Source organism: Pagrus pagrus (assembly GCF_965226575.1).
Source record: "Pagrus pagrus genome assembly, chromosome: 17".
Lineage (NCBI taxonomy): Eukaryota > Metazoa > Chordata > Actinopteri > Spariformes > Sparidae > Pagrus > Pagrus pagrus.
Window position 1 is genome coordinate 4,214,208 of NC_140201.1, and position 22,723 is coordinate 4,236,930.

The 22,723-nt window shown below is 42.5% G+C and overlaps 1 protein-coding gene across 3 annotated transcripts in view; it reads left to right on the plus strand.

Moving 5' to 3' along the window:
• The window catches only part of col11a2 (collagen, type XI, alpha 2), a 70,543-nt gene that overhangs the window by 22,740 nt on the left and 25,080 nt on the right, over positions 1 to 22,723 (plus strand). The window contains exons 4-9 of one of the 3 annotated variants that reach the window (XM_084380292.1): positions 2,466 to 2,614; positions 14,740 to 14,901; positions 16,356 to 16,566; positions 16,761 to 16,923; positions 17,051 to 17,173; positions 21,319 to 22,512. In XM_084380292.1, coding sequence (XP_084236418.1) covers positions 2,497 to 2,614; positions 14,740 to 14,901; positions 16,356 to 16,566; positions 16,761 to 16,923; positions 17,051 to 17,173; positions 21,319 to 22,512 — 1,971 coding nt within the window. In that variant the 5' untranslated portion in view covers positions 2,466 to 2,496. Of the gene's footprint in view, positions 1 to 2,465; positions 2,615 to 14,739; positions 14,902 to 16,355; positions 16,567 to 16,760; positions 16,924 to 17,050; positions 17,174 to 19,111; positions 19,226 to 21,318; positions 22,513 to 22,723 lie in introns of all 3 variants that reach the window. The other 2 variants (XM_084380293.1, XM_084380294.1) reach the window with 2 other exon arrangements.

The following is a 22,723-nucleotide window of genomic DNA, read 5'->3' on the forward strand; positions in this document are numbered from 1 at the left end:
GTACACATGATAGTAAGGGAAGTCATGGAAATACCACAGAATGTAAACACATACTCTTCCTTATCCCCTCAGAGAATCAGATAGAATTGGGTGAGGGGAATAAAAGGTAGTGAGAAAGACTGAGTGGTAAAGAGCATCAGGGGATAATTATGTTTAATTACTACTTTCTGTGTGTGGAGTCTGCATTCAAAGAAAGTGACTAACCATGGGCTGTGTGACTGCAGAAACATTTACAAGGCAGACGGCTGAGCACAGGGGGGATACCCTTGAAATATAGAAGATGCTACTGGGTGTTTATGACAGGTGGGGATATGAAAGCCACTTTGAAATTATGAAAGGAATGTCTCTTGAAGACAAAGTTGTTTAAAGTTTATGTCCCAGTGGTTTTACAGCTTCTCAGTTCACTCTTACAAATTTGACATAAGTGAATAAAGTGCATATGGTTTATGGGACGGCAGAATATCACAAACAACTGATAATACAACTGATAATACTGTGTAACACAATCCAATCCAATAACATTTTATCATAAATATTAATTATGTGAAGCTTCTAATGTTCTGTCATTGTTGACTGGCCGTTTTTTAGGTGGTTTGTGATGTTTTAATTGAGTTTATCTTTATTTTTACTACTGTAGTTTATTTTTAGTCGATCCACCATGTACAGTCCTGCACCCACGAGCAAACCAAATGAGTATTAAACCGCCTGTGTAAGTAAAAAGGGCTCAGCTGTGATATTATCTAGAGACAGACTAATATACTGTTGATTTTGGTCTTGATGGCAATAAGAAAAGTAGAGAATATCATCACCCGTATCCTTTATTAATGTCGGGGTTCCTTGTATTGTTGTGTGGTGAAATTAGTGAGACGGATACAGTATATTCATTTATCTGATGTGTTTTCAATTTATAAATATGAAATAGGTTTGAAATATTTTAGTGTGTCCAGCATCCTCTTCTGGACAAGGAAACACCGGCCCTCCTCTTGCAGTCAGACCTGTGAGAGGAGCTTGCAGGAGACAGCATGGTGCCTGCAAGAATCCCTACACCTTGTCATGGTGCATTGCCAGCTGTGCAGCAGGTGAAGGTGGGGTCTTGACCATTCTGATCTAAACCCAAGTGGTGCTTGTTTAATGGACTTTTAATGGAGTGGAAGATGTCTTGGTGAGGTGTCTTTCCACAGCAAGCCACCTCGACAGCTTCAATGCAGCTTCAGCCTGAAGTCTTTGAAACAATCTCAGGACCACCAGTCTACCAGTATATATTCTTTCACTTGACTTTGGTCATGGTAATTTTGGGACCTTAAAATGTTGGAAACAATAATCGATTTGTACCAAACATCCACCGATCCATGCTCAATTGTTTTTACCTACTGTTGTGTTCACCCTAAACTGTTTTACCATCACAAAACACAGTGTTTTGTGTGTTTTGATGATTTTAGCTCGTGTCGGTTTTTCCTCGGCCCCCCTTTCTCTCTCTGTGCACCTGAGCTGATGCTGCAAAACACGGCCACGTGGGACTGACCAATCAGAAGGAGAGGAGAGCACCAAGGGTTGCATGGAAGGGGCGTGGTCAGTAGCGCGGACAGAAGTCTGATTGGCTGGCCAGACGCTCACTCTTCTCCGCTGGCACAGGCGGCGCGTGGTCCCGCTGGCTTTTATCGTGTACCTGAACGGTTCTTCTTGGTTTATAAAGCCAGAATTTTTCATCCTATAGATGCGAAGACAAGAGTAGGAAGTAGAAAGGGTAAAGATACATCCTGCCTGCCCTTTTCACGATAGTATAGAGATTCAGAGAGAATCAGAGACGGACAGAAAAAGGCTTTCACTGAGTGCCTTGAGCAACATTAAACACTTACTCACAGCTAAAAAGAGAGATGCCATTGTTGTGTATGTGGGGTGAAGTATTTGTATAGGCCTATCATTAAAAACGTTCAGTTCACACTCTCTGACGCGTCTCCGTACACGTAGATCTGAGTGCGCCAAGGGCGCAATTACGCACGCCCTCTCTCTACCTCTCCCCTTTGCCATTCACTCACTCTCTCTCTCTCTCTTCACACACACATACACACGCGCTCTCACTCTTCGTGGGAGTAAATGTGTAAGTAAAGAAGGGGAGAGGGAAAGAGAGAGAGAACGGAGAGAGAGCGTGATTCCAGGTCTCTCTCTGCTGCTCTCTCCACTTTGGGTACTCGTACCCAGTCTGACTCAATGGGGCTTTAGCACGAAGGGGTTAAAAGTTAAAATAAAAGATATTTATTCACCCCAAGCCCCCTTTAGTGTTTAGGTTTTGTGCATTACCATTGACAGACATAGGTAACCCATTAAGGAAAGTCTCCGGGAGAGAGGTAGAGAGGTCTCCAGAGGCGTGCCTTTTTGTCTGTTGCCTCGCAGAAGGTTCAGTCGGGTCCCTGTCGTCGGCTGGCTCTCTGTGAGAGGATAACTTCCACCGTATCCTACATTTACAGCTCAACCAGGCCGGCGAACTACTGCAACACTATGGATACTGGAGATTGTTCCGTCCGGAAGAAACGGAGACCATGGACCATGGACTTCTCCTCCTTCGCCTTGGTTACCGTGGCGCTCGCCTTGTGCCAAACGACCGTGGTTCGGGCAGGTAAGACGGATTCTCTTATTAGTAGCTGTGGTGTTTATTGTGCTTTTTTAACGAGACATGGTCAGACTATTTGGCCCTCTTAATTGTTTTTTCCCGTTGTAAGCATCTTCATTTATCGTTTTCTACCCGGATTTACCGTGCGTAATAACTGTACACCTCATCCATAATTGGACTCTTAGGCACCTGTCATGCTTCTTTAACTTTTCTCCGAGGAATGTGTTCAGCAGTAATAACCGCACCGTATCCAGACATGGTCCACTGTTTTTTGTGTCGTTACCTGTATGTTTAGAAGTTTGTCTCTGCTTTCTACACTGATTCGACTTCCTAAAGCACCCCGGAGCGGCTTGTGTTTACGCACGGTTTATAAAGGCCTTGAAATTGACAAAAGTTCTTTGGAAAATTCGTGAAAGGTCATAGGGAAGTAGAGCATTTAGGTGCTGCGTCTCTGAGGGTCCATCCCCTAAAAAACTAGTACTTGGAACTTTTTCTTATGGGGAAAGTTGAAATACCGCCAGTGTTAATCTGTCCGATCATTGATGTTACACGGTTTCCATCAACCAATGCTCAAAGAGAGGAGATCGTTTGGCTTCAGAAAAGCATTGAATCACGTCTGAAAGTTTGTTTTTCCGCTTCTTTGAACTCAACTCCCTCGGCTGTCTCCCCCCCTCTCTCGGTGTGCGCGCAGCCTGCTGACAGGTGTCATCTCACCAAGTGCTGCGTAATATTAGCCGCTGAGCTCAACTCAGGTGCTTTTCAGTAATGTTGAACTATTTTCCTGACGTTGGCTTTTCCTAAATAATTAACTTCCTTGAATTTCACCTGTAAGAATCCCGTTCAGTCTGGACAGGTTGTTGTTCATTTTACGCACTTTACGCTCCCCATCCGCAGGGGGTCATGGGGTAGGACGGTGCAAAAAGCTGCTGCAGTCGCTTTTTTAAGGAAGTTTATCGGCTGAAAGTTTCTTTCATGATATTTGTACCAGTATTTCTGTATGTGTTGCACCTGAATGTGGGCCCCTGAGTAAGCTGGACTGTAGATATCCTACAGGCTGCCAGCAGGCTGTGTGAGTGTTTACCATTTCAGCCTGTGCACCAGTCTCTCCATCACTGCCTCTGGTTGTCCAGGGAGGAGGGATTTCTGCATCACGTTTGTAGGATGGGGCTATAAGCCTGTGGAAAGTGTGCGTTTTTTCTGTCTAGATCAACAGGTTGTGTTTGTATTAATCGTTTTGATAACGAAGATAAGTATATGAAGAAGATTTGCGTTAGGGTTTAGGAGATCTTGGACAGTTTTCTCAGTGCACACTTGTCAGTATTGTTTTACTTTAAGTTTTCACGTTCCTGTAGAGGTTGATGCCCCCTCCTCTCCTCTCCTGGATCAGTGCGCCTATAAGGAATGATCTGTATGCGCTGCAGTTCCCTGACGGACCGATAGTCGTCTTGAGTTATTTTTAACACAGAGAATCCATTGATTCACCTGAGTCCAGTCCAGCTCAGATCTGACTGAAGACTTCTGATGGAAAGACATAAAATGGTTAAAGGCCTGTCGAAGATTAAACGAAGAGTTAAAGTGCAGAAACACGACTTGTGATGTTTGAATATGATATTTGATGAGGCTTCAATTAACCTTTGAAATGATTAAACTGTTCTGTGGATCTGAAGCGGGTCGGGAAATTACTTTTACCAGTTGACTGCTGTTATATTTATTGTTGTTAAAGTGGAGGAGCAGTTTGACTTCTTTGGCTGACACAAAGCATGCAGATATTCAACAGAAACACCAAAGCTGGTTTAGTTTACACGAACGTTTTTGGAGAAATAAATTAGCTTCAGAAGTTTCAGCTGACAGATGGATCAATGGCTCTTTATTCTTCGTTTTGGGTAACTTGCGGGGACAGCTTGCGCACCAAGGGGGCTTTTGTAACATAAATTGCCCTCCTCAGTGTATTCTTTGGCCCCGTGTCCAATTTCAGATTGCGAGAGGCGATTGCACCTTCCCGTCGTCTCCCGTGTGTATTTTGGAGGCGGAAGCCTGAGACATTTTTGCTCTTTATGAATAGGTTATTATGCGGCGGAGCACCTCGGTCGCAGGGGTTTGGGAGTGAAAGCGTTCAGTGTCTCCGTGTCTATGTGCGCTTTGTACAGTTGTGTTTGTGTATATGCGTCTGTAAGCTATGGATGTTTTTTCCCAGGTCGGGGTGTGGAAATGTATGCCATCTATGTGAATGTGCCTCTGTGTGCAGCACCTCAGCCGGGTGCTGTTTCTCATCTTAAAAGACGCGTATAGAGGCGCTGTGTGTCCGGAGCCGTTCATTTGCTTGTAGAAAAGTTTTTTTAATCATCTGACCCTGAGATAATGTCAGAGTGGCGCGAATATAACACCCCGTTTACCTGTACGCACGTGCCTGCTCATGTACGCGCGTGTGCATGCAGCGTCCCTGCGCGCTCACTGTGGATTATGCACTAGTTGGCCAGACGCGCTGGACCACTGCGTGCGTGGTGCGCCTGTGTGCGCGCTCCCGTGTGCGCACTGTGGTGCAGCAGATGTTAGTGTAAACTATAACAGCGCCCCACCCAAACTGTGAAAGACCGATTTAGAGAAGAAAGTGGTCAGAATCTTTCATGTTTATTCTCTCTTCCCTGAGAGAATGAGGGCTAGAAAAAAAAAGGAGGAGGGACGGATGAGGCGCAGTCATTACCCAGAGAGCAGCGGGCCTACAGAGGCATGAAAGCCGAGTTTGTTCAAAGGGAGAGAAAATCAGAGGGCAATATTTTCTTGACATGGATGTTCCTCAACCTCATTTCAAAGCAGAGCCTCCTCAAAGGGCAGTCTGTCTCTGCCTTGACTAAACATTACCCTGCTCTCTCGCTCCCTCTCTCCTGGTGAATAGAGCTCCTATATGTGGTGGCAGAGGGTTTTGACAGTTCATTCCTGTGACTGTATGGAAGTGTGTGGTATTTCAAGCTCCTGCTGGTCACGTGTGACTCAGTCTGACAGCTTCAACTTTATCCATTTGAATTTCCTCTGCTTTGTCAGCATTTTCCCATGGGCCCTTGTGGCTCTGGTGATCCACATCCATACTCTATACTCTTGTTGTCTAGGGTAATGTGTCCAGTCAAGCACCGGCTAGCGTTGGCTAGCCAGATGCTCTATCCCAGATGTCATCGATGCACATATTTCCATACACACAGCCATCATAATGACACTAACATGAAGAGATTGGAGCTAAAACCAGTAAGATTTCCCTTTTTAGCCACAGAGTTATCAAATCATTTGGTGGGTATGAATTAGCAGTTGACTTTTTAACTCATCAATAGACTGCCTTACTAGAAAGACCTTGTGTAATGTAAGATTGCTGCATTGTACACAGACTGTGAGAGAAAGGCTGGTCACAGAGTCAGGCCAAAAATGTTCTCCTCACAGTGTCCTGTCCTTGATGTCCTCCAGTTTAGAGACTTATAATGATCATGACAACAGAATATATAAACACTGGCACAGGCAACACTGTGACAGCTTCGGGCTCAGTTTACTGGTGATTTTAAAATAGATTTGTTTGATCGGTGACTTACCATTTCTTATATTTGTGTAGGATTCCCATTTTGTATCCTGCATTTCTCTGTGTAGCTCTTACTCCTACAGAGACGCTGGCCTACAGTCATTAACTCATCCTTCTCATACCTACTAATCAGGACTGTGGAGAGGCTAGGGCATCTTTATGGCCAGGACACTGTGACTCATTCTCAGTCACTCAATGGCCTCAACCACCACCAGACTCAAAATTGCATCATTTGCATGGAGAGATAAGACCCAGCCTGTGGTTGTAAAATGAAATCATGCAGAAGTCAAAGATGAGATGCTTCTGAGGCCTTGTTTCTAAACCATGACATCTCCTCAGACTGTGAACTTGTAAAAGCCGTTCTCAGACAAAACCACATTAGCACGGCAGACCTAAAGGAACATAGTGAGTTGAAGATGGTTGTTCCTCCTTCTTTGGTTTCATAGGTGATGATTTTGTGGTTTGTGTGTGTGTGGATAGTTAGGCGTCTTTCCTCCAAGGCATTCTGTTTTAGCAGAAGATGTACAAGTACGGCAGGAGAGTGTGCCAACTTTATAATGACAGACTGTCTGTATAGGATGCTATTCCTAGTCACTGTTATTTTGCTGCTTCTAGGAAGTCGGTGTAGGAGGGCGTGCAGACCAGCTGTGTGTTTTTACATGTAATGTTAATGTACATCTCTTTTCCAGACATCAGACCTGTCTTTCCATTTGAAAATAATTTTAAACGTTGGTGTCAGTGAGTTGTTTGCTCAGACTGGGATGAGTGGACTATAGAAAAAGGAATTGATCACAGGAAATAACTTCTTTCTGATTAGAGTCCATCCCAGCATGCATTGGGGGGAAGACATTGAACACCCTGGAGAGATAACAGATGGACAAATTGGAAAAATGTCCCTTATATTCAGATATGGATGAATCATTTTAACTTCTGAATGCAATGAACATAAATGAATTAGTGTTGGCAGCATTAGTGCAGGAACAAAAATTAGATAAAAGTACTCAGTAATTAGAGTGGAGTGTTGTAGTAAGATCCAGACACTGCACATCACAACCAATCAAAGTCCTCCTGCACTCGCTCCACAGTGCCTCACACTTGTTTTTCACCTTTAAATATCTGCAGTATCCTGGGTAGGTATCTGCTATGGGGATTTCCACACTAAAAAGGTGTCAAGAGAGACAGTGATGATTAATAGGTAATGCTGGCTCACTGCTGTTACACTTTTCTTTATTATAAGTCTGACTTCTGGCTAAACTCTGAGATTAATGTAGGTATTCGGATACCACTAATCACTGTGATTGAAGATGTTTGGTTTTATATAAATATATTGTTGCTACGTAACACTGCTCCAAATATAAGTTTGTTTAACCATTAGGATGAGACCAATATTTTGGTGAACTGGAGACCAGGTGTATTTTGGTCAACATCTTTAGAATTTAGAAAAGATAGTGTAAGAAAACTTTTTGACTCTTCCTCAAAGTTTTCAGATATCATCTACATCTCCTTATGTATTATCTGCAGTAGCACAGACCGGTTTTTAGAGGGCACATGATCATTTCTGCACTGTTTTGTAGTGAAAATGGCTCAGACTGTGTGAATTGGCAGTTTTAAATCAATCATAGTGAAATGTAATATCGGCTGAATATAATTAAAGTTACAGTGACTGTGATATAGTTTAGTGTAACAAGTGCTTTTCCTTTAAAAGTCGAATATAAAGTCAGTGTTTTTGGACTTCAAAGAATTGTAGGTCAGCGTCTTACCACTGAGCACAGGCACATCAGTGGGCCTAAGACGGGTTTCTAATTTGTGCCCATACTGACTGTCTGTCCCATGTGATAGTAGGGAACCACTGACTGTCTCTTGGTCGGGGCCCTGTGGTCCCATGTAGGCCTTGTGGTGTCAGTATCCACCCTCTGATCCAAACTAAGACTGCGGCCACCAGCCCTGAAACCACACGAGACTCCAGCACGATACACGTTGGCAGCCTCAGCGCAGCACACACAGACTGGCACAGACCACATAATGGTACACCGGGTACAGTAGAGGACTTGGGCATATGCTGGCAGCAGCTCCTCGACGGAGGGAATGAAGAAACCACATAAGGCTGCGTCACAGTAAATGTTGGCACTGCCCTATAATCCCTGTTGGATTCATTAGTGCTGCTACTCTAAAAATAGTGCTGATAGAGGCAGGTGTGAAAAGATAAAAGCACAGGATAACAAAGCTCAAGACGTGATCCAGTTAGAATAAATTAAAAAAAAGAATACGCAAATTATTTTATTACACGATAAAGGATTGTACCTGAAATGCATCGGTTCTGGTTATCCATTCAGATGTAGTCTTGACTTGACCACCTGACTCCTTCATCACCTTTTGGTGTTTATATACCAGATGCATGACAGAGACGTGTAACAAGTAACTCCACTGTTTGCATATTTTGCTCGACTTTGATTATTTTCCTCACTTTGTTAGGCTGGGCAGGGCAGATGCTGTATTTTGCATCATTAATCAAACCCCTCATCAGCTCTTCTGTTCAGTAAAAGTCAGTTGCAGCACAGCATGTGTTTGAATTGCATAAGTTGTCAGCATACTTTCGATTATATTATATGTTCATATTACTGTATTCAAATGCCAAGATTTCAAGAATTCAGATTTGTTGTTGTACTTCTAATGATATTCCCCTTACTGTTCTTCTACTCCTTCAAGTCTTATAGAAAATGTATCTCCATCTGGTGGTGTTATAACTCTGAGGTCAGGTTTGACTGACTCACTCTGTATTGGTCTTTTGGAGAAGCTAGCCAGTCACTGTCATATGATGTGACATCTACATGATAATCAACACCTCACTGACAAACCAAACCCTCATGTTATACCATATAAACAATGTAAAGTCTAATGACCCCCTTTTTACAGCATGGGTACTCATAATGGCTTCTCTGTCTGTGTACACAAGGCATTATAAATAAATCGTAACTATAGAGCACCATGTTGAAAATTACAACCTGCAGCAGCCCATAGGCCTTGCCATCGTGGTCAGCTGGGTGGATGGGGACACAGCTGGTGATTTAGCAACAACTGGAGTTTAGTATAAATCCTGAAATTAGAAATATGTTACATTTTTCGCATCTCAGGCTCCATAAAAACAATCCATCTTTGTGTATTTGTAGCCAGAAGACCCAAATATTGAGACAGAAAATTAGTGTACGGATGAATTTGTGCAACTGTGTGTGTGTGTGTGTGTGTGTGTGTGTGTGTGTGTGTGTGTGTGTGTGTGTGTTAATCTGTGGTCAATATTGCACGTCTGTCTTGCTTAGAGTGTCTGACAATGTGGTCGTTGTGTAAAGGTGAGAGGTGAGGGGTCAGCGTGTCAGCTGGAGTGTGTGTCCGGTATTTAGCACAACTGTACCAGAAAAGGAAAGCGCACACGTGCACACACACACATGCACAGATACATATGCACACACAGAAGTTGCTACAAAGAGCATCTAAGCAGAAAGCCCTGGAGAGGAGATAAAGATTTTCCTCTGAAGTGAACTGAGACTCACACACTTGTCACCTCACAGAAGTCTGCAGTGAAGTGTACGCCTTTGGGCTCAGAGGGCTGACCAGATAACTGTGTGTGCATGCAATATATGTTTAAACATAGAAACATATACGTAATATTTATCAACCAGGATTGTCTTTGACTCGGTGCATGTTGGAATAGGCCCCAGCCTACAGTTACTGATAATGGATGCAGGGATGGAATATGTGTGGATTATGATAATTGTATGCTTCCCCTCAGAGGAGTCCCTTATTCCTGTTATTTAATTAATTTGGGGTTGTGTAATGTTTCATGTTGGCTTTATGAGAAATCCAGGAAGATGAATTCCTTTACTGTGCAAACTGTCTTGACTAATGATTCTGGCGTGCTGTGTGCATACAGGGTCTAATCTGTGTGTGCAGCTGCTTCGGTTCAGACAGAAGCAGAAGAAGTACTCAGATTTTATATTCAAGTAAAAGTCAGTACCACATAAATATTCCATATGAAGTAAAAGTCTATTCATTTTTCAGAATAATGTATATTGTATATTTGGATTTTATTCATCTGCTTGGCAGCCTGTGAATTTCTTCCTGGGGATCAATTAAGTTTTATGTTAATAATATTCTATTTTAATTACATCTTTGATCATATTTTGCATATTAAAACACATGCAGTATTTGTTGTACTGGAGTAGAAGTGTAAAGCAGCAGAAAATAGAAATACTCAAGTACAAGTACCTGCAAATTGTATTTAAGTATTGTAGTAGAGTTGATGTACTTAGTTACTTTCCACCACTGGACAGCAGAGGTGTGTTCAGTTAGTCAAGTCGTTTAACCTGTCAACTGACAGAAGTACATACTCTGCTTGATAGTTACTTGTTAAGTGAGCGTTAGCATTGTTTATTCTTCACTGCTGTGAGCCTGTTTGTTTGCATAGTGTGTGTACATTTAAAGACATGCATGTGTGTGTGTGTGTGTGTGCATGTTCAACAGGCTTTGACTGTACTTGGTTAACAGTGGCATCTGTCACCTAGTTCATTAAATCTGTTTTAGCTCCATCTAGTGGCGTCTGAGGGGAACTGCAGTAATACAAACACTGCTGAAAAACACTGCTGTTTTACCAGCACACCACCTCATTTTACAGTGTGACTGCCTACCTGGGTTTTCCATATGTTTTCTATCGGGGATCGGTCGTGGATCTGTGGAGCTGAATGTGTTGGAGTCTAACAGTGATAGGATTGTTTTAGTCCTCAGGCACCTGTTGAAGAAATATATCCACCCCATCGTACAGTGCTCCATTATACCCTGAACAGCATGTCATTATTTCAGATGACTTTTACACAACTCTCAGTGACACATACTACATATTCCCTGTATGAAAGGATTAAACATCTGGGCTGATAGGAATCAGAATAGACAACCTAAGAAAACAATTGGGGTATATATGAGGTACTCATTGAGCTTCCTCAGTATTAGAACAATGTTAGATTCAATTAAGCGTGTTCAGCAACATCAGGTAGATGAGTTATGGTCATTAAGATACTGTGTTAATTTGCCATATCCACTGAAAATGGCCTTTTTATTTCACCTGCTGCAGCTGTCAGGAGAGATGACTGTACAGGCTACTGTAATCTTTACCTACAGCACCAGTAGTAACTGCCCTCACGTGCCAGGGAGCTGTTTCCTGTCTTAATGACAGCAGTGTAATTGGTCTGTGTTTACATCAAAGAGTTGCAGCCATCTGTGAGCGCTTATGGTAAGAAGGGCCGAAGGAGCAGGAAGACAGAGAAGAAAGAAAGTAAAGAGAGAGAGTTTGTGCCCCCTGGCTTTCTGTTTTCCTACCTTGTCTAGTTTCATATTTGCCTCTCCTCGTCTCGCTAGGTCTGTTGGTGCAGTTTTCCCTGCTGGTACTGTGTAAGTGTGTACCTCTGTGGCCCTGTGTGTTATTTTTGTGGGTGTGTTTTTGTCGTGATTGTGGTCCTCAAGGCAGGAAGGGCCCCAGCTGCAGATGTGAGCTGGGCAGGCAGCGGGAGAACAGAGCGGCACATTGTACTGGGTGTACTGGGGGAGCTCGGGCTGCAATCTGATCCAGTATCCTGCCATCACAGAACCACGCTGTCTACTGTCACTGCCTGACCCCCCAAAACACACACTCACTCACACACTCCACCTTTGCCTGAACTTCTCTCTCTCTCTCTCCTTCATCCTTTCATTGCCCTCCCTCATATCATCGTTCTGCCTCTTTCTCATTCCTGGCATTCCTGTGCAGATCTCAAAAAATCTCGACAAGTATATAAAATTCAACGCCCCCCAGGTCTTGGAAAGGGTTATTTGATATAATTGGAAAACAGAAGGTTCACCTTCATTTCTGATATTATAAAATGTTATGGAATAACTTTAACCCTCCAACAAACAGTCCAGTCAAGACTTTGACCTCTGAAAGAAGTGAAATGAGGAACCCTACATTTCTTATCCCCTCCGTGTCTTCATCTCTGTTTTGTTTTTGTGTCTCCTTTTTGAGCTTTCACTAACTAATTTCCCTTCTATTCATTTCCTCCTTCAAGCAGCTGTTTAAGGGAAGTTTCTGCTTTAAAATGGTTAATGAAGCATCACAATACCAATTCATCTAACTCTTTCTTTCTCTTCCTCCCCTCCATCCTCACTCCACCCCCCACCCCCCCTTCCTCTTCCTCTCCCTGGTGTAGAGTGACGTTTACGGGTTGTGGTCTAGACACCCTGAGACAATATTAACGCACCATTTGCTCTGTCAGAATAAATATTTCCATCTGTGGGCCTGTTTGAATAACTGTTAACTCTGACACACTGGGTGTCACCTAAACACAAGCAACACTGATGGGATCAGTGTGATTGTAGGACAAACACAAGGAAACTTCACATTAGAGGCCAATATAAAGCATCGTAAGTGGCTGCACTTTGAGACAGCTTTATAATGCAATGTTATAGTTTTGTCAGATTAATTAATTATTCAGTGATATGAGTCTTTAGCTGTCTATATGTGCACCAACTTTGTAGTTAGTTGCTGTCACACTGGTGTCGAATAAGAGTGGTGCGTAACTGCATCCTTTTGTGGCTTTGCTCTTAAATACTCTTTATTGCACTGGTAGGTGACATATTTTGCAGCAGTTGCCGAAGAGGTGATGGCTTCCGCATTATGTTAAAGTTAGCACTGTGCTGTTACATGCTCTGTTGTAGTTTTCAAGCATGCTGAAGTGTGCATGATTGTATCGTTTCCTCTTAAATCTGAATGAAAAATGAAAACAAATATGTAACTTCACAGGCTGCATCAAAGGCTCTGTTGTTATCTTTTAATCAGCGCTGTAGTTTTCACAGGGCCAATGCATCACTGCCACCAGAAGTTTATTATGAGAAATGCCCCGTCAGAGCTGGCTGTAAATGTATTTAATTGGCTGTTAACAGCAAAGTTAGCTCTCTGGTGCACCTCAAATACAGCAAGGCTAGCCAAGACTGAGGGAGGATAACTGCATCTAGGAAAATGATGTTGAAAACTTTAACTTTATAGCTGCCTCACTTCAGAACCATAGGGACCCATCAAGATGCTGCAACTGTCAAAGGTTGACTTTATAATTACGTTTGATTTGGTTTCTCAGACAGCAAAACATTATCTAAGTGTATGTGCAAGTCTCTTGCAAGTTTTGAAACCTTGGCAGAATTATTGTCGAGCATATTCGGCATTCCTTCTTGAATTAGGCAGCACAGTACACAGCAGCTCGGCATCTTGGGAGGACTTACATCAACAAATGATATCTCATGAAGTGGACATGTATGAAACAACTTAGACTAAGACCTTTGACCTCCTAGTGTTCCTATAGAAACCAACAGTGTGCTGCTATTTCAGCAGGAATCCAATACACAAACCACTTTATTTACCAGAGTACTGTTCTGCAACAAGACAGTACAAGTCAGCCATGTGAGTAATTAGACATCTGTCCTGTTTTAAGATTTAACGTCTACTGTGGTGAAATAAGTGCTGACATGAATGTCAAACTAACTGTAAATTATGTTTTAAAGTATCAGTTAAACAGTAAGAGTCTAGAGGACAAAGAGAAATAGATGCACAGAATGTATATAGAATAACTGTGACTTATAATTTTGCCTCTTCCTCTATAATCTTAAAGTACAGTATTTATTGTAGCATGGTAACCACCCGTGCTACGATGAATACTAATAAAGAACATAAAACCTTGAATTCCAGAAGCTAGAATCATGCTTGTCAGCTGAAATACTCAGACTGACACAGTGCCTTTGAGCAATGCGAGACAAGGTAAACCACAGTGCAGACTGAAGGTGGAGAAACAGACTGGTTGACCTCGGTGTGTGAAAGTGGAGACAGGATGCGAGACCGGTTGGTACAGTGTTTGTCTGTTGTTAGAATGAATACTGGATATCTGTGGCGTGTGTGCGTGTGCACCTGAACTCTCGTGTGTTTATCGACAGCCACTTGTTTCAGTTGCTTGATAAATGTGAGCAGAATAGAGGGCACTGTCTCCGCTCTGATTTAAACTGAGCTTTACTGTACCTGCCCTGCGGTGGTTCATATATGTGGCTTGGACTGTGGCCCATTTATACTTACACAGTGCTTCCTTTCTTACATTATGCCTAATGTACAGTGGTACTCATTGTGGACGTTCCCTGTACCTGCTCCCATATCGCATTAGTGCTGCAAGAACATTTAAGATTACTTTCAAGATTATTTTTTTGATCTTCTGGGCAACGTTAGGTCTCTGCAGCTGCAAAGAGACTTCTTGTTTGTATTTAGCAAAATAGCAGCGGTATAGGACTAAGCTTTAAAAGATCTTGACAGTGATTTCTGTGCATCCAGGTAGATGATGGGCCTGCTGATAAGCTGTTGGAGAAAACACCTGCTGCACTTAAATAAATAGTTTTCTTTTTCTCCTTTATGTTAACGCAAAAATACACCAGTATCTGTGTGTTACTGTATGTTGTATGTACACCTCTATCCTATCACAGACCATCTGGATTAACAACAGTTTGTTCTTCTCTTCCTCAGACCCAGTGGATGTGTTGCGGGCTCTGCAGGTTCCCTCTCTCCCCGAGGGCGTGAAGAAAGTCCCTGGCTTCTGCACATCCCGTCGCTCCAGCACCCCCGATCATGCTTACCGCATCACCAAGAAGGCCCAGATCTCCGCCCCCACCAAGCAGCTCTTCTCAGGTAGGCCTCACCTGGAGTGGACATCCATTGTTTGAGAGACTGCTCTGTAAATTGCCATAAGGTTGTGTGAGCACTGTTTGTACAAACTTGAAGAGGTATCTGTGATTTAATATTGCACTTTCATAGTGTTGGAGGAATTGTAAGAGAAGCATTTAAAAGAGATGACCCTGACATCATCAGGATTATTTTCCCCAAGAAGAGCCGCAGAAGACATTATACAGCTGTGTAGTACTTGTCATGATGAGCAAACTGAACTATCCTTTTGCACATTTCAGACAGCACAACACTGCCAATTAAAACCAGAAAACATAAAAGCATACAGTTGTTCCCATCGACAGTTTAGCATTAACCATCACTGTGCAAGAGAGAGGTGGCAAAGCAACTAGCATAGCACACTACCCACAAAACAACTTAGCCACTGAGAGACATCACTGGAGGCAGTTTATCAGCTTCCTCTGGAGCCACCAAAGGCTTTATACTTCTTTTTTCACATATGCAGTAGTACACTGTAAACACACTTTAATGTGTAAAAGTGTTACCCTTTAACCAAAAAGCAGGGGTATTGCTCAGGAAAGAAATTAACCCGTGTTCCTGTCATACACCACAGTATCACAGTACACGTGAAAACATAGTATTTAACATATTTTCTATGAATTCCAGAGTGCGAAAGCCTATAATTATAATTACAGGTTGCTATATATTTTCCTGTGTATTTAAAACAGAGCTCTCTGGCGTTAAGTGAAGCTATTGTGCCCTTTGCTAGACTGCTCATGGATATAAAGTATAATTATGTGTTGCAGTGCAGAAGCTCAGTAAAACTGTGTGGGAGTGCCATAACAAATTAACTTCAGTATACTGTCTGACACCCCGGAGTAAGGAGAGAAAAGAGAAAGTAGCACTTATGTGGTTGTAAAAAAAAATCCTCAAAAGTCGAAGCTGATTTCAACTCATTTTCTGAGGTTTAGGCTTCCTTCTCCAGCTCTTCCCACCTGTTATTATGTGTCCTCATCACCTATGCCAGCTTAACATGGGACTTTATTTGGATTTTTTGTAATCAGTTGATCCTGACACAGATATCATACTTTAATCACTTAAAGCTCCTCACTAGTGTCATTTTCACATTTACTTCTCCTTCTCTCATCCTGCATTTCTTCTCCATATTTGCCTCATCCTTCCCCAGCTACCACTTGTTCATCTGCCCTGCTTCAAACACATCCCTTTTGTCACTCCTTATTCACCCCGACCTTCCTCTCCTGCCTCCTTTCTTTTCATGATAAGGTACACCTTCCTGCTGTGAACTGGCTGTACAGTTTTTTTTCTTACCTCCATACTCCTTTACTGCCTCCTCCTTATTTTCTCTCCTCTTTAAATACCCACAAGCCAGTATAGCAATGACCCGTGCACATGATGTAACCCTTCTCTCAACTCCCATCCCTCCTTTCCCTCATTAATAGGTCGATTCCCAGAGAACTTCTCCATCATGGCTCTGGTTAAGGCACAGTCTGGTCTCCAGGCCTTCCTCCTTTCCATCTACAGCGAGCAGGGTATCCAGCAGCTGGGCATTGAAATGGGACGCTCACCTGTTTTCCTGTACGAGGACCAGAACGGCAAGCCAGCCCCCGAGGACTACCCACTGTTCAGAGGCGTCAACCTGGCTGATGGCAAGTCAGTAACCAGCAACAACCAGTTTGTGACTGGTTGAGATGACATGATTGGGGTTGTGTGGGTGGGAATTGTATGTTTGTGAGTGTTGGTTGGGATGTATATGTGATGTGATGGTTGGTTTGATGACTTTTTTAATCAGACCTGTAGTCACAGTACACATTTATTCGCCTTCGGTTCCTCCTCCTTGTCTCTAGGTGGCACCGCATCGCTATCTCTGTTTCAAAGAAAAACGTGACACTGCTGCTGGACTGCAAGAAGAAGATGACCCGTCCCCTGCCCCGCGGCAACAACGCTGAGGTCGACACCAATGGCATCACAGTGTTTGGAGCCCGTCTGCTTGATGAGGAGGTTTTCCAGGTGAGGACCTTGATAAGCATAATGCAAATTGGCATATGCAGTTACTGGTTGTGTGGCAGATTACCAATGACTGGTGACTGTGTGTTACTTGACTACAAAGTTTGACAAGTTTTTCTCTTCTTTACAGGGAGACATCCAGCAACTGCTGATTGCCTCCAATCCCCAAGCTGCCTATGACTTCTGCGAACACTACAGCCCCGACTGTGACTCCCCACTGCCCAAGACCCAGGCTCAGGATCCCAACACATACGTGAGTAACAACACCACAACACGAGTTCATACACGGTCGTGTGAAATCAACAACTACAATAAACTTTCTCAGGGAATAGTTATCTTGAAAACCTTCCCACAGGGTACAGTAACCCGCTTTTATATTTCACTCACACCTCCTAAAAAGGGTACTAAGGGATGAGGGATCACACACACATCCCTTAGCATTTACAAGACTACTGAGTAGCATCCATAACAGAGTGGATTACCTCAGCCCGTCAGCACTATGCTAACACAACTCATTCATTAAATTACAGGCTCATCTGTTGCTCCGATTAAGTGGGCCCAAATAGAACCTGTGGACTGTTTTCTCCTTTTCTGTGGCACTTTTTAAAAGATGTTTTACCTGAAGAAAGAAAACTATTAAAATATTTACCGGTAGGATCTAAATAGTCTAAGCAAAAGGTTTTTTCTTTCCCAGCCATTGTGTTTTCAAGGAAAGATATGAAGAGGAAATATTTAGAATGAAGGAAAAGGCAACCACAGTGCTAAAAACGAAAATGGAAAATGCCAGAATCCTCAACTAAAATATTGCAGCTTTCTAATACATTCTGTCTGGGGTTTGCATTTTCTTCAAGATACACCTGAGTTAACTGGTTTCTTCCTACAAAGGGGTTATAAAATCAACGAAGACGAAAGAAATTAATCCTGTAAAAATATGATTTGTGTTAGAAAAGCCACACTTCATGAAAATGTGGTTGCATAGTAAAACCAAAGGCCACACTAAAGGCACAAGTGCTCTGAAAATGAAAGGGAAGTCCTCAGGTTCAGTTTGGGTCGTCCGATAACGTCATCAAAGTGCTGCTCTCCCTTTCTGTCTTCCTCACGCATCCCCGTCTTTAGCAACAGTTTGTATCCATCCACTTTCCTCCTCACCTCCTCGGTCTGCGGTCCCTGGGGTAACCAAAGAAAAAGCAGAGGCATTGTCATATCACACCTTTCCAAAAGTACACCGCTAAGAATGGGCAATTTTCCATCATATCATACCCTTTGCGTTGGAGAGTTGTCACTTTATTTCTGCTCCACTACAATGGAGCACAGGGAGGTAGGGGAAAGAGGATGATACAAGCCAACATCAATGTCTTGCTCATTTTTCGTCATGGATTGAAAGAAAGAGAACTTGTTTAGAAGATAAAAACATGCCAATCAAGTTGAATTCTGATTGGTATTCTTGTAAAATTGAGACGAATAAGGATTTGGCATGAAGATGGCTTAAGGTGGAGCCTCTTTGCTTACTGAGACTGGTTGTGCACATTATAAGCTTTGCAAGCTCCCCCTCATTTTTTTTTTTTTTTCTCTCTAAAACTTACTGATATTTTGGAGCTAATCGTTCCCTGACACCAGCTGCCTCACACAGCTAAAGTAGCTTTCATCCGCATTCATCCATCTAAAGTACATGACCTTTGTTTTGTAAGCCTGCATGCTGGATCAGTCAATACAAATTGTATCAGTCACTGTACAGAACTCCAACAGTTTGCGTCCCAGACCCTGTCATGTTGATGCTGTTGAAATGACTGCTTTCTAATGAATATAAATCAGTGTGGTTTTATTCATTTGCTTCACCCATTGCTTTATTTATTTTTTGCTGTTTTCTCATTCATCAGTGTCGTCTGTGTCTGAACATCACTGCTTTATAACCAGCGGCACAGACTCCTTCTGATGAATGGAAAAATTATTATTATCTCCTTTGCTGTCTCTTGCTGTCTATCACCATGTTTTATTTTTTCCCCTCATAATGCTTCACCCCACATTCACTTTACCTTTATCTATCCATCTGTGTCCTCTACAACCTCTGTTCACCTCCCCTCGGAAATCTACTCTCCCCATCTTCATGCATTCCTCTTGCTTTCATGAAACCTCCCCTCTGCCAACCCATCCTTCCCATCTTTCAATCTTTTCAAACCCCCCCATCTCTCAGTACTTTGATGAGGAGCAGGATGACCATGAATACCCCTATTATTATGAGGACACAACAGGCGTTCCCTCTGCCTCTGCGTACCCCTCTCCCCAACCTGGGGCCCCCAATCAACAGGTAAAGAGGGAGCAAGAGAGACAGAAAACACAAACAGGGTTTGTGGAAGGGAAGGAGAATGAGAGAGAGAGGTATTGAAGTAATAACCGCTAAATTCATAATATACTGTAGCTTAGCTTGCGAAATATTTGAGTATTGACTAAATTTACATTCACTAAAATATACTTTGAAAATCCACACTTACTTTCATTTGTAGTATTCCAGATGCCTCTCTCGACCCTCATCTCTCCATACCTCCTTTATTTTATTCACATTTAACCTTTTCTTTAATCCACATTGAACCCTCACACATGTGTTTCCACCTTCTCCGTCACACAGGACTACTTTTTCTCATGATAATTTTGTCCTCATGTCTTTTACATGTTGTCATATATATGTGTGTGTTCAGATGTGGCCAAGTGGGGGCACTAGGGTGGTGTAAGTTCAGCTGTGTTGTTATACACACATTCACAATATTATTTGTTTTCTCCAATTCTCACTCTTCACACATCCTTTTCTACCCTAAATCACCAAAGTTTGTGTTTAGAAACAGGTGTCACAAAACATTCCCAGCACATAATAACGTTTTATCACAAAGAAAACAATCTCTGAAAAACCAAATAGCGTGATATGGTATGTTCGTTAATAACAACTGTTATGAAAGGTTACTTGATTTGATCAGTTTGTGGATCTGCTAACATAACCGTATCACACCAACTGGAGTACCAGAGTAGCCTTTTCCTGAACTGATCCTGGTCAAACAGTCTTCGTAAATGAGTTTTGTTTTCATTTATGTTGCAGACACTATAGACGAGGTAAGATTTGTGTTAAGTTGCTAATCAGAGAACAAAACAATTAAATTGACTTTGTTTTTTAATTTTCTGGAACTCATTGCACAGTCTTTTATAATAAACACCCCAAATTTGGTTTCACAGTTGATCACAAGAAAAAAGAACAGACAGATTTGCAACACTATTTGACCAGGGCATGTGTCTCTGTTGTCTTGTTACTTGCATGATTGTATTAATTGTCATGGAGGATGTCACCGCATGCACCTACTGTACTACTGCATCAACAGTTTACGTGCCCATTTTCCAGTTAACATTGGAATATCAATGCACATGTTTTTGTCTTGGTATACGCATTCATGGTTGTACATATGACCTTTGTATGGCATACATGACATACATGTATGCCACAGTCTGTCTCCTTTAAGTCTGTTTGTGTTCTGTATCGCATACGTGAGGACTTCATATTCACTACGATGGCTTGATTTTCCTTCGCACATGTTATTTGGGTGAAGTTTTTGTCAGTTTTTCAATGTTAATTTGCATGTATGTTCATTATAATAGCATGAGAAGTAAGAATTAATCATGTATTATTGTTTTCATTGTGGGGTTTTATGTGACTAACGTGCATTTGCATGCTAGCCTAGCATCCATGCTCCTCCTTTTGCATGACTAAACAGCAGTGACCCTTCCTGTCTTGCAGTTGGACTCAATGCATTATACACTCTGTGTGTCTGCATGTGTGTGTGTGTGTGTGTGTGTGTGTGTGTGTGTGTGTGTGTGTGTGTGTGTGTGTGTTGTGTGTGTGTGTTTGTTCAGCACCAGCTTTACCTGACCAGTCACACCCTCAGTGCCTCTGCCAAACCACAGGCTCCAAATCATTAGCACAAAGATGCTGCTTTGTCAATTAATATTGGGAATGGCATTACTGGAGAGATCAGCAAAAAAAAAATGAATAATTAACTAAATAATATGACATGAAATTTCTCAAAATGTGGATTTTGAAATTGTTTAATTACTAGAACTTTTTCTGTTGAATTTTTGCTACTGTTTTATTACTTGTATTAATCCTCTGCTGTATCCAGTAATGCCTGTACAGTCTCAGTAAATCATCCAAGCCTTGGCCATCTTTATGTCATTGTTTCTCAAAACATCCACTCTTGTCTTTCTCTCTCCTTCTGTCCATCCCTTGTTTGTGCTTTTCATCCCCCTCCCAACCCTTCCATATACTGTTGTCTTCCTCCACTCCCTCTCCCTGCCTTTGTCAATATGCACTTTTACATACTAAACAAAACATCTCAACCAAACAATAATCTCGGATATTAGAAGAAGGCGGTCAATGGAAAAGCAGCCCCCACTAAGTCCACCCCTGTCAAAGCGAAACCCACTCCAGCTAAGCCGGCCAAGTCTGGACAATACAAAGTTGTAGTCAAAGCACCTATGCCTACCAAAGCACCAAAGACTTCCCCAGTCAAGCCATCAAAAGCCAAGCCCACTGCAGTAGAGATTCTCTTGTCTAAGATCAAACCAACAGCAGCAGCTAAGTCTAAGCCCACACCTGCCCCAGCTAAGAACGGCAACGGAAAACCAGCTGCAGAGAAGAAAGCCAATGGTGCGGCTAAAGCCAACAACAATGGAAACGGAAAAGCAGCTGCAGCAAAAACGAATGGCAATGGCAAAGCTACAGCTGATGCCAAGCCTACAGCTCAGGCCAAAGTGAATGGAAATGGCAATGGTAAGGTTGTAGCTGAGAAGAAAGTCAATGGAAATGGAAAATCCTCAGCAGAAAAGAAGGCCAATGGAAATGGAAAAGCCACTGTTGTGTCTAAGACTAATGGAAACGGCAATGGCAAAGCTGCAGCAGAGAAGAAAGCCAATGGAAATGGCAAAACTACCATCGAGGTTAAAGAGGTTAAAGTCAAAGTTAATGGCAAAGCTGAGAATAAAGTCAATGGTGAGGCTAAGGCTAATGGCAATGGCAAAGTTATCACTGTGGTAGAAAAGAAAGTCGTTACTAATGGTGCTGCAAATCAGGCAAAAATTGAAACCACTACAAAAACAAAGACTGAGAAAGTTGTCAAAGTAGAAAAGACTGTGGTCAGTGCAGCTAAATCAGCTGTCAAAGTAGAAGCTACCAAGGCACCTAAACCCACAAAAGCATCAAAGCCTGAACCTACAAAACTGGCAAAGATTTTGGCCACCAAAGCTCCTGCAGAAAAAGCTCAAGCAAAGGCAGAGGTCAAAGAGGTAACCAAAGTTAAAACTGTGGTCACAAAAGTCCCTCTGGTCAAATCAACGGTGAGCAAAGTAGTGAAGAATGTGGTCGAAAAGGTTTCCATCGCCAAGAAAGTTGCTGCAACATCAGCCCCCGTCCGGCCCACTCCACCCAGACCCACGAAATCCAAGATGGTGGTGGACACCAATGTCAAATCCCAGCACAAACCTTTCCCACCCTTTGGCAAGACCGCGCTGAGTGGAACTGCAGTCCCAGCGAAGAAAATTATCAACGGTTATCAACAGGTACAACAGCAGGACCCATGTTTGGGTTGGAATGGCCAGAGTGGTATGTTCCATCTGTCCCACCTGGTTGCCAGATCTTTCCACCATCCAGGGTCTGCAACAAAACTTTTGTGATACATGTATACTACTAATGTTTTGAATTTTTTACCACCTTTGTGGGTCTCATTTATGAATAGTTTGATCTTTCAGTAAATGAGATGTAGTACAAATT